Source organism: Argopecten irradians, chromosome 5 (assembly GCF_041381155.1).
Source record: "Argopecten irradians isolate NY chromosome 5, Ai_NY, whole genome shotgun sequence".
NCBI classification, from domain to species: Eukaryota; Metazoa; Mollusca; class Bivalvia; order Pectinida; family Pectinidae; genus Argopecten; species Argopecten irradians.
The window spans coordinates 34,888,573-34,906,764 of record NC_091138.1 but is presented as its reverse complement, the minus strand read 5'-3'; the positions used below and the strand labels follow the sequence as shown (position 1 = coordinate 34,906,764).

General features: G+C 37.5%; 1 protein-coding gene across 1 annotated transcript in view; it reads left to right on the top strand.

Moving 5' to 3' along the window:
* LOC138324389 (uncharacterized) overlaps positions 1-18,192 on the top strand; it is a 182,988-nt gene that overhangs the window by 155,868 nt on the left and 8,928 nt on the right. Inside the window, 4 exon segments of the mRNA XM_069269457.1 lie at positions 354-8,741; positions 8,905-8,928; positions 14,948-15,001; positions 17,603-17,701. Coding sequence (XP_069125558.1) covers positions 354-8,741; positions 8,905-8,928; positions 14,948-15,001; positions 17,603-17,701 — 8,565 coding nt within the window.

The following is an 18,192-nucleotide window of genomic DNA, read 5'->3' as shown; positions in this document are numbered from 1 at the left end:
TTGGTTGATATTACTTCTTGATTTTAAATTGCTTCATATAATAAGTTGAAACTTTTTGCCAAACTTACGGATTATATTTACTGATATGTAGAGTAGAAATAATATAAAATATCAAATACTTGGTGTATGTTTAAGAGTTTTGCGGAGTTTTTCAAATATATCTAAAAAATGATCGAGGAAAGCTGTTGTTTGAATGCAAAAAAATCTATTATTATTAACAGATATAACATTAATTAGTTAATAATATTCAACAATTTTTAACTAACATTGGTTTTACAAAAACTGCAAAAATAGTTTAATATCACGTTTGGATTCTAACTAACCCTTCCATGTTTGTAACTCAATTTCTGCAGAGATTCGTGATAGCAGTGAGGGCAAAACCGAGGAAACCGACGTTGAAGAGCAGTTTTCCCCCCTTCCTAGACATTCTCCAGTTCCATCCCCTAGACCTTCCCCCAAACATTCACCAAAACCAAAATTAGACCTTGAATTCAGTCTACCAAACACAGCTTTCTCATTCGCGGATACCCCACCTGAAAATGTGTCTCCAAGCTTGGCTGATGATGAGGTATCGCCTGTCCATAAAGAAGCACTTGAAGTGTCCAACATGGCAGCCATAATGGTAGGTGTGTCTCCATCTGAATTTATTCACGAACACCCATGCGAAGAGGAATATGAGGAGGAGGATGACGATGGAGGGCATCAGAAAAGTTTCTTTGATAACGATTTCATGAAAAACATCCCATCACCTTTTGCGTATTCAGCAAAGAAAGAGGAAGAGAAGGAAACGAAACAAAAGGAGAGTGAGGAACAGGCAGTTTCTTCAACTGAAAAGAAAGCATCAGAGTCTTCTGAATCTGGAGGTGACATTTCTCCAGCAGATTTGGAAGAAAAACTAAGGTCATTTTCTCTAACAGAACTGGAGGCGGAAGAATTGGAATTAGCGCGCCAGACTGCTGCCCTATCTGAAATAGATATGCAAAGCGACGAACAAGTTTTTCAATCAGAAAAAGCAGAAGATGTAAAAGAAATTACTAAAAATCAGTTAAAGGAGGAATCTGTTCCAAAGCCTTGGCAGGAGACACCAAAGGAGGAAGAGAGTTATAAGCCTACAGAGCGAAAATCTCATGAACAGTCAACAACAGAACAAGGAACGGTCAATCAAGTTGCTGATCAACACTTGATGCCCCCGCCAATGGATTTACCTGGTGACACCTCCTCGGAAACAAGCTCCGATGGTAACAATGAAGTATTTGATGAAACAATTGGTCAGTACGTCCGTCTTCCTTGGGAAGTTGCTCATCAGTATAAGCGACAGTTCTCTGATTCTCTACTGGAACAGGAAAAGAAAACAACCTTTACAAGTGCCCAGTCCATCGATTTAGGAACATTTTATCTTCGTGATCGTGATGAAGAAACCCAATACGAAAATGTGACATGTATCAATGACTCAGAGGAATCAACGCCTGTACACCAGCCTCGAGCACAACGAGTACGATTTGCTCTTTCACTGGAGGAGGATACACATTACTACCAACAGGAACAAATAGACGATAATGAGATCACACTCACGGAAATTGACCAAGATCAATCGCCTGTACAGTTTGAACCTCACGATAACATCACAGATACCCATCAACAACTTGTAATTGCAAGCATTTTGGAAACCCGTCGGAAAGACCAAGAGAACCTGAAAGCTAAGGATGCAGAAGCAATGGCATATCCGGAGATATCTCATGAAGCATACAGTCTCAATGAGAGAACGTATCTATCACAGGGAACCAGTACTTTCACAGATCAGTCCACAAAAGAGGAAAAACGTTTATCGGGTATTTCTGAGACTTCCGATACTATGACATCCTCCTATATGACAGCGCAAACATCTTTAGACACCTCAATAACTCGTTCTGTCATCGAATCTTCTCACTTTTCTGAAGCACTTACGGGAGAAGAACTGTTTGCCCGTGATGATGTTACCACAGAAATGTCTCTTACACCTGTGAAGGAATCCAAGGGAATGGACACAGAGGTTGTAAGTCGGGCCTCGCGTCTCGCGCAGCAGGAAATGCTACAAGAGTTTGATGAAGGTGATCGTTCACATTCCCCGTCTCGAGATATCACAGCAGCATACGAATCAATGAGAGAGGTGCAGGAAGAAGATACCCAAGAATACTCTCAATCTTCTCTTAAATTCCCTATGGCTTTACCATGTGTAGGTAAGGCTCTTGCTGACAATGAAATATATGAGTCTTCCGAAACTGGAGGCGACACCACAGAGGAAAAGTTATCTCCCATAGAGGAGACGCCACAAGATGATTTTCCGGAGGAACAGGTCGATACAGATGCAAAACAGAATGTTGAAAAGCGAGTTACATTCCAAACGGATGTCAATAATCTCCCTTCAGTATCTAGTGATGATCTGGTTAAAACTTCCACATCATCCTCGGAAATGGAACCAACAATTCTAGCAGCATCTTATGACTTAGATTCTGGACGCGTTTCTCGTGTGGTCGCATCATACGACGTGTCACCAGATAGCGTCGAAAAACAGTTCCTACCAGTACAAAGTACTACTAAAGCAATACTATCGAGTCCCGAGGATGACGTATTTGAAGCTGTAGCTGACGAAGAAGGCTCCAAGAATGTATTAATGGTATCAGATGCCGCAGGCAATCGCGGAAGACTACTGGACAAGAGTTCCGGCTCTGTCGAGTCCTGTCCTTCACCACCAGCACCTACACCAAAGGACATGTCAACTGTCCATGAAACCCGACCAGATCTAGAAGGAGCAGCTATAAAGCTTCAAGGTGAGGCAGAGAAAGATGAGCAGCTACTCATACAGTCTGAAGAATTACAGCAAGAACTTCTAGTCACAATAAGTACTCCGACAGATCAATATGAGGCTGTTGGTGCAGAGGCTTTAGTCCAACCACATGTCGTCCCAGATGATTTTACAGATCAAGGTTCGCCATTTGAAGTCATGTCTCCCAGTGAGCTACAAGGCTACGATCAGTACATGGATGAGATGAAGACAGTAGAAATGATGAAGTCTTTTGAATCAATGACAACCAGTACCAGTAGTTTCTCAGAGTTAAAATCTGCAGATTTCTATGCAGAGTTTGAACAAAAACAAGATATGGCTATGACATTTGATATGTCTCCTCTTGAACCTACAGCTCCTCCCATGCCAGAAATGAAAAGCGAATCTTCATTTGAGCATTCATCTCCCGTTAGTAGTGAACCCAGTGAAAAGGGACTTGGATCGCCATTCGATCATGTGTCATCAGAACTTCTCCCAGACCTTATTCAAGACTCTGCTGTAGTTGGGGACTTACACGAAGTCACAGAGAAGGATCAAGCGGTTAGTCTTCCAAATGGGCCAACCGAGGTAGAATACAACCCCGAAATTGATTTTGACTTCACAGAGTCAGTTGATCGTACACTACCTGAACCTGAACAGCAGCCACCAGAAATGGTTCAATCCATAGAGAGTCAGCCAGATTTGATTCAGTCGATGTCCTCTGTATCATCTGCCCCAAGCTCAGCAGCTGCTGTTGAAAGTGATTTTCTGGAACACACTGATCAAGACAGCGGATTCAAAGTTGAGGAGACACCTGAGAAACAATTGGAGGAACAACCACAGCAAAATTCTGATGAGGCCAAGCAAGGTGAATCTAAAGATGTCATGTACGGATCACAGTCACAGGTTACCGAAAGTATAATGGAAGAAATTGCTCTGCCTCCCGGAGACCAACTGTTGTCTTCAGACCAGACATTGTATGGCTTAGACATGCCATCTGAAGAAACTGGTGCGTTCTCTCTCTCAATATCACAGATGGAAGGATCAGGACGATTTGACACTGAACCAGAATCAGATTCATTTGTCGGTCTTACATCTCAGATAGATGATGACGCATCTGAACAGAGCGAATCAAAGAATGTTGCCTTCTATACAGAGGACCAAAATGACTCGGGTCTCTCTCACACTCAATATGATGCTAGTGACGACATCGCGGAAACATCATCTGATGATAAACTTTTTGGACTAGAACAACAAGCATCCCCCAAGGACGAGAAACCACAGGAATTGAAAAAGGATGGTATTTATCACGGAAAAAGAGCTCTTGAAATGGTTGATATTGCAATGGTCGTGAAAGATGAGCTTTTGGATAAAGAATCGTCGTCAGGTGCCACAGAGCAGGCAGCAGCTAGCTCGATGGGCTTAGATAATACTGCATTTTCTATGCCTGACAGTTTGGAATTCACAGGCGAGGTATATCTCACTGAGGAACTTCAGCAGGAGAAATATCTGCGGGAGGAGTTCATTGAAGAAGATATCTACAAACCAGATGAACCATTTACACAACAGGGTATCGATGACGAACCAGATGAAAAAGACGACGAAAATTTGCTACTTGACTTTAATAAAGACACAAGTGATCAGGAATCTTCAGGCAGGCAGTCAAAAGATCTGGAATTAATATGTGGCAGTAAAGATATTGAAGACGATCCCTCTGATTCCAATTTTGAATTTGAAGTGGATCTTGTGGATTTAGAACGGCCAACAACGCCAACACCTGTAGACACAAAACAAGACATATTTCAGTTTGACAATGATGTTCCCAGAGAAGGCGAGGAAGGTGAAGAGGGAGAGGAAATAGCAGTAACCGCATCTGACTTTGTAGAATCAGTAATAACAGAGGCACAAGCTAAAGTAACAACGGACGATACTAGCATAGAAACTGAAGAAAGGGAAAAGGAAGATGAAGATACATTTATCATGACGGACGATATCGAAATAAGACATGAAGACAAACTGAAAGAAATTGAGGATGAAAATAAACAAACAATGACTGAGGAAACAACAACCAAAGTAGAAGAAAAAATATCTACATCAGAAAGCGTCGAGTATAAGAAAGAGGAAGTTTCAGTGGTATCGAAATCCAGTGAGTTTACATCTAGCGTTGAAACAACCGAGAGTTTCACTGTTATATCTTCATCAAAGATTTCTTCTGCAACTTTTTCTTCGTCGACTAGAGAACTAAAAAAGCAAATTTCTGAGGACATTCCTTCTATCACAATAACACAACATCTTCATGAAGAAGAGGATGACGAAGAAGAAAGCAATTACCCAGAATGTTACCAGGACAAAACAGTGGATAAGGAAGATGATGTAGAAGAATTTGTAACTCCAGAGTCCTCATCATTTTCTGAGACGATACCATCTGAACACCAGAAACCAGTCATCACAACAAAGTGCATTCCAGAAGAGGAGGAAGAAGATGATTTGATTATTGAAGAAAAGTTGGAAAAGGCTGCGATAGGAACATCTATGGCTGTCGCATCTGAACGAGGTGACTTGGTAGATTCTGGCAAAACATGTATCCCTGAGGAAGAGGATGAAGTTGACGATAATGGGCACGAGGAAGAACTGGTGATCAGGTCTTCCTCACGTCCTCTCACCTTCACAGTCCCAGCACACACAGATAGCACTGACTCTGGTAAGGATGCTACAACTTCAGATGCTGACCTTTTCCATGACTCACTCGATAAGGAGGATGAGCAACCTCAGCCGCAGTTGCACTCCCCAGCCATGGCCGACATGATTAGTCTTGAAACTGAGATAAATAAGGAGGATAAAGGAAAACACCATGACAGTGACCAAGATGAGGATTCACTGGATGGATATGAAGAACCAGAGGAGGGAGATGTTCCAACACAAGAACAATCAACAGATGCAACAACAAATGTCACCGATCATTTTTTAGATGATACCGACTCAGTGACAGCCGCTGTAATTCCAAAGCCTATTTCAGCGTTGTCCCGAATGGTGGAGAGTCTCTCTTCCTCCTCAGGAAAGACAGAGGCTGGTGCTGAGTCGAGATCAGAAAAAGAAACAGAACGTCATGACATTAAATATGAAACATCCGAACATTTCGGAGCTCCAATTCTTAAACCTGCTGAAATAAAACTTGACCACTTTGGAACAACAACCACTTCAGTCAAAACTTACAAACATGAAGAACAGAAACCAATGGAAATCAAACACGATCATTTTAAGTCTGAACCTCTTCATCATGACGATCACAAAGAGGAAGAACATGGAAGAGCTAGAACGGAAAGTGACTGTGAGTCCCTGTGTCATGATGACAACTCCAGTCTCGATAGTTTCACGACAGTTGTTCCTGCAAACGAGGAGGGTCATGAAGATGGTGACAGGATGGACGATTTTGCATCAATGACTTCCTCATTTCATTCGGACATCATGGGAATGAATCTTGACGACGATATTGCGAAGGACCTAGAGGGTCCATTAATAGACTGGGGACCAGAGGATGTGTATGGTGGTAAAGGTCAGGAATCCGAGAAAACCACGCCTCTTGTTGAACTTTCACCTGATAGCATGCTTCCATCTGGCGACAAAGAGTATAAACCACCAACCACAAGTTCGTCTGCTACTTCCTGTCCGATTTCGATACAAACTGGTAAAAAGATCAAAGCAAATGACCCAGACATGGCAGATTGGGCAGATAAAGTCCGATCTAAACATGACTGGGAACACCGACACTCAGACTTCCAGCGATACAAAGGAGAAAAAGAGGAGGAGGATTTGGATGGACCACTTATAGATTGGAGAAATCAGGAAGAAGATTTGAGTTCATCAGAGAATGAAAGATATGAGTTCATCGATAAAAATGCACTTTCTGTAATCACAGAGCTTTCAGAGGAAGATCGCTTTGAGATATTAGAAAAGACAGATTTGGAGTCTGAAACATCTGATAGACATTACAGTTCACCTGACATGCCAATGCCTAGTCCAGGTATGGGAGGATTCAAATTACTTAGTCGCAGTGCAGATCGGGATGATATATCGGTCACATCCTCACTACTAGAATTCGAAAAACTGGAAAGACAAATTGGACAATCAGGATCTGCAAGTTCATTGGAAGGCAAGGAAAGTCTGTCAAGTTCAATGGATGATAAACAATTTATGTACAACAAAAGTACAGAACGGGATGACATATCTGTAACTTCATCGCTTGCTGAATTTGAACGATTAGAACATGATATCGGTCAGTCGAGTTCTGCAGGATCAGTAGATAAAATCACCCCACCTGATAGTAAAAGCAGTGACATATCTGGATCGAAATCATCATTAGGTGGACTTGAACGGCTGGAAAAAGATTTCCAAGATGATCGCAGAGGGTCAACAGATAGTTTTACACGTCGTAGCGAAACCTCATCATTGGCTTCACTAAATGATTTTGAAAGACTTGAGCAAGAAATGGCTATGGCACAAGAACTAGAGGCAGAGGCACAAAAGATTGTGTCCATTTTAGAATCTGGTACTTTACCACAGCAAAATGCCTCTCAGGCCTTCATACCTAAGCAGTCACCAACTACAGCTGTTAAAAAAGACATGGACGTGGATTCGGTTGATGGTCGGGATGACTTGGAGGACTCGCTGAGTGATGATACAAAGAAACGAACATCTAAAGAGGATGAAATTGAGGCTGCGGAGGTTGACTCTCTTGACGGAGATTTGTCTGAGTTGACCTCCATGACATCAAGTGTAATATTCGCTCACAAAGAGCCTGATGCAGATTCTCTCCATGAAACAGATGGAGTCATGAAAATTTCCTCAGACTCTCTAGGTGAACAATTAGGTGTAAAACCAAAAGAATTTGACTCTGACTCACTTCAAGATCAAGAAGGAATTATGGAACGTTCCAGCGACTCTCTTGAACTCAATAAGTCGTCTGACAATAAATCTGATTCCTTGTTCATTCCTGATGACATAATGCAAACTTCAGCTGACTCTCTTCATCTCCCTGATGATGTCATGCAAACATCTATCACATCTGTGGATTCTTTACATGGTGTACCAGACATCATGCAAACATCCATTGACTCACTCGGAGGAATTGATGAAATGCAGACATCAACTGATTCTGTACCAGGACGAGAGGATGTCATGCAAACTTCAGCAGATTCCCTCGAATCCATGGACATGCACTATGGCGGGAAGGATAGTGGATTAGAATGCTCAATGTGGAGCGTGAACAGTTCAAATTTCTCTCGGTCATCTGCTGAGACGATGAGGTCTGTTGGTTCTTCGCGTAGCGAATCAGGCAACATAGATATAATGCAAGTATCAAATGAATCATGGGAAAACAAAGGCAAAAAATACATCATGGATAATTACCATAGTTACCGAACCACTGGCGCAGGAGCTAGCCCCTTTATAGACTATCAAAATAATCTACATTCCGAATTGACAAGTTTCCACATTGAAGATAATTTTCAGTATTCCAATATTGAGGATTTCGAACAGGAGGAAAAATCAAAACCCTACTTAGCAGCTGGTCCATATGAGGAAAAGAAGAAGATATTCACAATGGCGGAATGGGAAGCTATGAAAAAGAAGAAGAAATCGCCAACTAGTGAGGAAGAAGACAGCGAGGAGAAATCTCCTACAGAAGACAGTAAAAATAATCCCAATATAGAGCACAGCCAGCCTGTGCCAATCCAGCAGTCCTCAAAATCAACCCACCAGTTCTCAGAGCACAGCAGCAGCCAGTTCTCGTCCTCGTCATCAGTCGAAACGATAATGAGTCGGTCCTTTCTGTCCCAAACTCCCACCCAATCAGGTCTGACCTTCAGCTCCCACCAAGCCTCAAGGTCAATGTCATCTGCATCCTCAAGCATGGAAACAACTACTACTACTACTACTAACAGAGGTATAACTCCAAAGTTAACATCATGTAACAGTGTTTCTCATTGGTCAATTCCTTTCACCACAGCATGACCTCACCAATCCTGTTTTAGTTTATTTTCATTATTTGCTATGTCAATGTCTTTATTTTTGAATGTTTAATCCTGTTTTATTTTGTTTTAATCCAGCATCATCACCCAAACCTATTAGATGTATGTATACGCAGTTCTCATTGTCTGTGTTGTCTTCATATTTTGTTCAATTGTTCTATATTTTGTTTTGAATAAGGTATTATGCTTTTTCATGTCTAATCATCATTTCTCTTCAAAATTTTCAGCTTTACACACTTTATTTCCAGCTTACACTTTCAATTCAGTCATTCAGGCTTGTAATTTAAGTAATCATTTTGAAATGGTCTTAAAACTGCAAAATCAGATTTGGAATTCTCTCTATGAGCACATGTTGAAATTATTCTCATCAAAACATCTTCTTCAAGTTTACATATCAAGTGCAATGTTGTATTATTTTCATTTTGAATAATGAAATAATATATCAATTCGACCTTGAACATTTGTTTTCCTAACATAAGAAGCCATGAAATAGACATCTTATATTTTCATCCTTGTTTCTATGTAAAATTAAAAGAAATCCATAAAATTCCCCATTGATTTTGCAGTTTCTTTAGTAATTCTGGTAGCACTGGTGTTCACTGGTTTAGTCTTTGTTAAAAATCTTTTGATATTGTGGTACTTTGTATTTGTTTACTTTGATATTTTCAGCAACTTCAGTCATGAAACCATTTCCACATTTTATCATTAGATCCCTGAGATAATGTTACTAAGTACTTTGCGTTGCTCAGTATACTCCGAGATAATTTTTGTGACTGTGGCCTCGTGGTTAAGGTGCCTGAAATTATAATGTTAGCCCTCCACCTCTGGCTACAAATCTGACAACCATACTGCTTAGATACGAGGTAATGACAATGAGGAGAAATTTTTTCCCAGGGGCCCTCAATATTTCCTTCTTCCACCAAATTTTGGCAAATCCTTAAATGGGATGAAAAATGGGAAAAACCAAAACAATTGTTTTGAGAGTGTTATTGGTGAGAGAGAACATTCTCTTACTACCTTACAAAGATCGAACCAAGTTCAATTTCAATAAGATTCACTGCTGATATTGAGGATGGAAATGGTTACATACACTCTTTAAGCCTAGCTATTGTTGTGACAAATATGGTGTACATGTTTCCTTTTTTCAGAATCCGATTTTTTAACCATTCAAATGTCATTATTTTGTTACAGCTGTTTTTATTTTTTTGCATGTCATGTACTTGGTAAATATGTTCACATAAGGTCATATTTCACTCAAACTTTGTATTTCCTATACAACTCTCACAAATCATTGTTTGCATAAGGTTTTGAGGGTTTAATTTCTAACACTTTCAAAAACAATATAGATGGAGCAAAGCTACTAGTCTATCAGAAAATTTTTTAGAGGTTTTAATAGTCTTGTGTGTTGTCATGAAATATTGGTGTCTGTTAAAAAGTTATATTTTCATATGGTCTGAGTGAGATAGGATTTTGTGTGTTTGATTTTAAACAGAATTTCTCTTTTTCTTTTTCCCTTTTCATTTTTTTCAGATTGCTTTCATCAGTTTCTCATTGTGAGCATGGCATGATCTGTATATGTTACATTTTGTCTGTATGATGAGTTATGTCATCTACATCATTACAATACCAAATATTATCCGGTAAAGTAGATTTGTAAATACTCTTTATCACATTATAATGAATAACAGTTAGTATCTTTTGAACTTTATGAATAGCTATTCAGAGTCTTATCATATTTAATTGTTAACATTCAAGAGAGAAAATCTAAGGAAACAATTTAAGGAATTGCTTGATTTGCCTACATTTCTCAAAGCAATTTTAAATGCTTTTGTACATTATATATCCATTATTTGTTAAAAGCATTGTAGTGTCATTTTTCTAGTATCTTATAGATGGTGTTTATTCATAAATGGTTAATGTAGGATATTTCTGATGAATTTTATGAAGAAGTGTTTTTGATATGTAAAACAAGGTCAAGGATGTCTTTATATTTTTCGAACAAGTACCTGGTAGTTGTCTCGCATGATTCTGTATGGCATATGTAAAAACTATCAAATGTTCCATGTATCTGAATCCTCGACAGTTGTATCTTATTACAATTCCTGACTCATTGTATCGTTACAATGCACACAATCCTACAGGTATTCTGTTGAATTCAATTCATAAATTGTATACCTAGGGCAGATTAATAGTAAGGTTTCTTGCGGTGTATCAGACTAATTAAGGTAATATTGATTAAAACAAATTCCAGTAGAGGTTTCTGTGTCGGAGCGGAAGTCTTGTCCCTAGACGGGAAACATTGCAAAGCTTTGCCACATCACCTTCATTGATTTCATACACACGTTAGTCATCTTCATGGAAAAGCTTGATCAATTCGGTGTGAAAACACATTGTGTATGTTACCACGGCGGCTGGTGCAATGCAGTATCAGCTATTGGCCATATAAATCCCATGAGACCCTAGCACTACGCGTGCCGATCTAGTTAATTTAATAGACTCCTGTGGCATAGAAACGGTTAATCACGCTGCATCACAAGTACAGGTGCTATGATATATTGTTGATGTAGTCCGTGCTAGGCTTGAACGGTTTCGGTCTGACCAAGCATGAACCAATCCATTTGAAAACCAGTGTATAAGGAAGGTATATATATGGTAGAATAGTGTGATTACACGATGAGGGAGAAAAGTGAGTATATCCGTTTTCTGATGGTTTTGATTCTGCTAATTTTCCAAATGGCTTTCGTCAACTTACAGCTTATCTTATGACATGCAATTGCTTTACAGTTAGAGTATATATTAGTTCGCTTTTGTAATTAACTTGAAATATGATACTTTTTTAAAGTTATGATCGTGTAATATTAAAAAGTAATCAATAAATTAGCTTTGTTTAACAAAAGTTACAGATTAAATTGTATTTACTACTATCAGTTACTATTGCTGAGCTGCATAAAGGAGATATATTGAAGTGTCTTAATAATGTAGAAGACTTGAGTACCCAAAGTAGTTGCATGGCCAAGTGACCCCATATCTGTTCAGATTCAACTGGTGAATCTAATCTAAATAAGGGCTTGTCTTGGTGAAAAATAGGTTATTAACCTTACCACAAAAATATTAATTAAACAATAAATAGTATTATAATATCCAGGGTCTGTGATGGGAAGTAATTTTAAATTAAAAACTCAAATAGATTAAACATAATGTGAAAGTCTTTAATGTCAATCAAATGAGAGTAACTATTTATTGAATTAGTGATTATTATTTACATTTATATTATTATTTCGGCTGTGGTAGCCAAGTGGTTAAGATGTCTTGACACATTACCACAAGCCCTCCACTCTCATGATAGCAAGTACCACTGTACTGTTTGTTACAAATAAATGAAAACTGCCAGCCTTGTTCTGCCATTTTAACTCTGATCAAACTCTCCAAGTATGAGGGTTCTGAAAATGACCTTCACCTTCCGTATAAAATCTATTTTTAGCATACTCGAGTAAGAACCCTGGGCATTTGACTGCCTGAGTAATAACTCTGTCAACCCGAGAGTTGCCAGTCGAAGGCAGCCATGTAGGGCAGTTGCCATGTACTGACCACTGGTTGGTGGTTTTTCTCTGGGTACTCTCACTTTCCTCCACCATTTTAATCTGACATGTCCATGGCTCTGGTTGTTAGTGTAGTGTTAAATCAATCACACCAATCCAAACCCATTAGCTCATACACTAGAACAGAGGAAAGTTGAGATTGTTTGCTGTTTAAGGATTGTCTAAAAAGACACTGTCAGGTCTCTGATTATCCTGATCGAATCAATGAGTCTTCCGGACTCCTATCAACATTTCCTGGAGATTAACTCAAATTTGTCGGTGAATGTTGTTTGGTACTGCCCCCACCAAGCTCCAATGCCATTCACTTGACTACCCAGATCTGGGGAAACACTAGTGGCTCATACCCTCTAAGGCCACATCATCTCGCTGCTCAAGAGACATTACGTTCTAAGGCCACACGATTTCACCGATTTCACCGCTCTCGAGATCAATGCCCACAATCAATAGTGTGTCTTGTTACTTGATTAGGCCATGGTTAGTCAGCCAGCTGTGCTTTCAATGACACTGTTGTTTGGTCAGAGGGTTAGCTATGGCCACAAATGTCGTAAATGTGGTGCCATTCATATCGATACAGTGGCAGCAGTATTGTGTTAATTATACAGCTCTAAAGCATTCTTCTGTTCCTGACTTCTGAATTGCGAAGGGATTGTACCTTGTTTTGGAACACATGCTTCAGAAACATGTGCTAGGGAATTTTGTTTTTTTTAAAGTCTGGTGTTTTTTCTACAAAATTCTGCTTGGGAATACCTTTATCTTTAGAAATAGGGTTGAGAAGTCTGTTTGACAGTGTCTCCAGTACTGTTTGTTCACCAGATCACTGAATTTCTGTGCGGAATGAGATTAGGAATGCTAAACTGGATTCTATGTGTTAATTAAGCCAAACAACTTAATCTATATAGACGGTGGAAGTAGTTTGTCTCAACAAGAATTGCTGTAGATGTATTAGGAGCTTTTCTCTCAGGTTGTGTATGTATGTATGTATGTGGTGTTTAAGAACTTACTTAATGGTTTTGGATATCATTTTGCTGACCTTTCAAAGGTTTTGATTATTTTAAGTACATTGATAGTCCTGCAATTCCAAACTTGAACATTGTCAATTTTTTATGAAAGTTTGTGTTTGCAAATATATTACATTACGCAATAATACATGTAGATTGTTTAATTAATTAAGTCAATTATTGTTTAGTTTAAACATGCCATATTTTGTTTGGTAATCAAGGTACCGATAACCGATATTAATGCAATTTTCTGTAGTTTACAAAATTAATAACATTTAAAGATGAGCACACTTTTCCTAATGCTATTTTTCTTCGGAAAGATGTGTCATAACATGGAAATACGTAGTATCTAAAAAATACAACCATTAGAAGAAGAACTTTTAAGGCATTTAACTGGGACAAAATGTCTCTTGATCTGGTTGTGAATAGGTGGGATGAACATTCAGCTATAGACTGGGCTTTAGTAACAGTATAGAAGAACCTGTATACTGATTATTTGGGAGTACTTGGGCAGTTGTTAAATCCACTAATGTACTAAAGCATTTAAGTACCCTCATAGGGTATACTTGATGACCAAAGGTTGTTTTTATCGGTCAAAAGGCCTGTTTGAAGTTTGCCCTGAGCATGACTCTTTTGATACATTACAGTCGAAGGTCAGCCTGAGACTATCTCATCCCACATCCAAGTTATGTTTGTGGGCCAGTAGCATATAAATACAAAATGTAGATACTGTACTGTATATATAAGAAGTCATGATGTGAAGTGTTATAGTAATACAGTATTCAGATGAAATGTGTTTTTTTTGACTCTGAAGTTAATAGAATTTCATAAACAGTCTTTTGAGTCATACCACATGTATATCCCTTCGCTCTGTTTATGTACACAAGATTTCATTCAACTGCGCGTAGCGTTCTTGAAAAAAATAATTTTCAGATTTCATTTGGGTCAGCAGTCAAATTTTATCTTCCTTTTAAAGCATAAAAGCTTGAAAGTGTTTTATTGATTAAAGTTTACTAGAGCCTAGAATGTTAGCATACGGTGAACATTAAGAAAATGTCAGATTCGGTTTGAAATATTCACTGGCGAATCTCCCATCACAAAAGTGTATGCAATAGTTTTATATGAGTCTAATTTGGTATGGAAGGCCTCCCAATAAAATATCTCCTCATTGATTTTTATATTGCAGGGTTTGAGACTAGTTTGATCTAGCTAGGGACTATCGGTCTCTTTCATTAGTTAGAGTACATTGGGATACAGCACGCAATACTATTAGATTTTTTTTCGGGGAATTACACTTTTGTTGGAAAGGCTATAGGAAAAGGAAGATAGAGAGGAAACCTAATTTGATGATTTTTACAACCACAAATCTTGGCATTAATGAAAAATGCATGTGCTTTCATTGATTATGATGTTCAAATACCTATTATGGTTAGAAATTTATAGGGATAATTTTTCAGTATGAAGTCACTAGTAAATTTGCAGTAGTGAGACATATTTTTAAAATAAGTCTATAAATGTTTCCAGGTATAGAGAGACGTGAAGATATGGCATTTGCTGCCACAGCCGCTTCAGAAAGAGGTTAATTTATATACGATTATATTTCTATCAGTGTCGTGTAATGAATTATTTTGATTATCATTCATTTTCCAATTTTTCTGTAAAATTTTACGTTTTATGTTGTCATTTATCCTAGCTATGTATCGACAATTAGTTATGTCTCCAATTTATTTGGAAAATGTATTTGTGGACTGAATAGAATTTAAATTTTTCAGTTATTCAAATATGGTTATCTTTATTTAGAATAAAATATTTCAACATTGCTGCCAAAAATAAAGTCAATTTGTGAAAATACAACAAAATAAAATGTTCAAGATGAATATTGGTGTATTTGGACACATCATTCAGATTTCAGGATTCTTTTTGAAAAAAAAAATAGAGTTTTGATTTAAATTAGACCTGAGTCATTTTTTAATAGGTATAAACATGGAGACATGACTAAATTGTATAAATTTATTTTTTAAATATTTTTATTGACTTTTTTTTACTATCTGTGGTCAGTGTATATAATTGTGAACTTTTCATTTTGAGATGATGGTGTATATGGCCCCATTATATATGGACCTATACTAGATTTCGGAGGTAAGACATCCCCCTGGTGTGATCCCCTTTCCCAATCTAATGAAAATTAGACTTGTAATTCCGTTCTACTACGATGCTCTTTGTTACGCTCCAATACAAGTTCTAACAACACTCTGTTTGGGGGCACCTCATAATGACCTCTAGCCTAGAATCAGAACATCTCTGGATGTACCGTTAGCCATTTACACTTATGCTAACCATAGGGGTCATGCTGAGATGACTCCGAACAGAGTGGTGTTAGATCTTGTTTGGAAGCATAACATAGAGCATCATAGTGGAGCGGAATTATAAGTCTTATTTTAATTAGATTGCCTCATTCCTGTAGTGAATCCTATACGAGCCTAGGAAATACTCCGAAACTCCAATATACACCTGTATAAAGGTGTATCCTCTGTATACAGATATACAAGCAGGATTTTCAAAACTTCAATTGGAAATTTTTCAGATACATGTACATTAATTGGTAGAAATATACATGTATTACATTTCATTTAAAAATCTGATCAAAATAGTCAGGAAGTATTATTTAGCTGAAATTGTACCACATTCCAGTGTGTTTCTCCTATAAGTGAAACAAATTTTCTCTTAATCTTGTTGTTTTTGATAAGTTAAATTATTTTCATTTTTTTTTCAAATGAGTCCTATTCTATTATAAGCAGTCATTGATAGTTAAATTGTTACATTTTGAGAAGAATGCCGTCGACAAAACAGTATAAATTTTCTCCAGCAAATTAACGCTGTAACAACAATCATAGCTGCCCCAAGAGCAGATAACCCTGGTATTATGAAGAAATTATCTCCATAGTGAATGTCAAGGACACACCTTGTTGCATTCTGATCTATCAGACTTACTCCCCTTTTTTCACTCAGAGTGAAACAAAGGGGAGTAACTCTGATAGATCAGAATGAACCTTGTTGTTGTATCAGCTGTTTGGATTTTTTTCTAGAATCATTATGCTATGTTGTTTTAACTGCTGTGGTTTTCATTTATTGTGAAGTAGATTATTTCTTCCCTTTTGAATATTATTTTCTTTACCTTCATTTTTAAATGCCAGATATACTGTGTATTATATGAAGATTTGTTTTATGTTTATTTATATCATTTTTTCAGTGCCTAAGATTTTAACAGGACTTAAATATATGTTTATATATGGTATAAATAAAGCATATCAATAGAATGTGATATATATTAATGTTTGCTCACATGCTCAATTTTTATAACATTTTGTTTGTAATTTGGTAAGATGAACTTTTTCCTTCTGTCTGTTGTTCCGTACAAACAATTTTCACTATATTTTCAAATTTAATATTTTTTTATCAGAGTATCCTATCAATAGTATCATATTTATAGCCTGTGTTAATTAATTATCTTAATTAACTTAACTAATTAGTTTTTATTCTGTTCATAATTGTATAACCATAAACTCCAAGATAGCTTACATGGGAAATCAAGGATATTATCAATTCAGACATTCTTATTGCAATATCATATACCATATTTATTAATGTTATATTTCCATGTTCGGACAGAATACAGGCGCTATTCAGATAATTGAATGATAATGTCGTTATTGTGATAAAATGACTTCAAAGTCCCCTGTACTGTGTATATGAATATGTAATTACTTATCTCAAAGCTTAATTATACTAGTCATTAATAACCTTATTATTATCATATATCAATTTTAAAATCTCATTATTCCAGGCTTTAGTTTCCTAGGCAACGAAGACTCCTCTTGCTTGTCGTAATAGTTATCACCATATCAGACCCATGGCTCATTGTTATAAATTAGTTTGGGGTTAACTACTGGTAAAGGAAATGATGTTTGTTAGCATTAATCATGTGTTAATATAATTACACACTGGGGAATTACATAGCATCCCAACTATACCCTTGTTACGTATATACCTTATTCCAGTAATCAGCAGGTCTTTGATCAGACGTTCTCTCGGCTAATGATGTCTCTCCCTGCCACAGGAAAACATTGACATAACCCATACTTTCACTGTCATCATAAGGTTAATTCGTTTTCACTACAGTTGATCCGCGACGTGTAGCATCTATTGATGATGATGACTTTGCGGAATATGATGTCACAGAACACAAGGAATTGTCTCTAGGGATACCTGAGCGTTTCGGTAGGATTCTGGTCCTATATTGTTTGTGTCGGTTAGAGTAGCCGTCGGTATCATGCATGCTTTAACGTCACATTTTATGGTTAGATAGTAGACCTTTTTTTCTATGTTTGACTATATTTTTTTTTTTTATTAATATTTCCATTTTACTGTGGTTCATGGAATATCATTGTTTCAACCTATTTCTGTGACCTCTATCCAACCTTGACCTTTGACCTGTTTTCCCTTTACTTCTCGATAGTTCCTTTGCTGGTCCTGCGGTCAAAAAACCATCACATTCTTTCAGGCTGTTTGGATTATTTAGTTTTCCTATTATCAGTGAAAAGTTTCATCTCCAATCCGTTCCCTTCTTTAAATCTATTCGTTCGAAATTTTCCTTTCCAACCCGTCTTATGCCTTCCTCCATCAAATATTGTACAATAGTAATAAGGTGTCTATAATGTACTGGTCTCCATACATTATTGATAGACAAAATCATAGGGACAGTGACATGA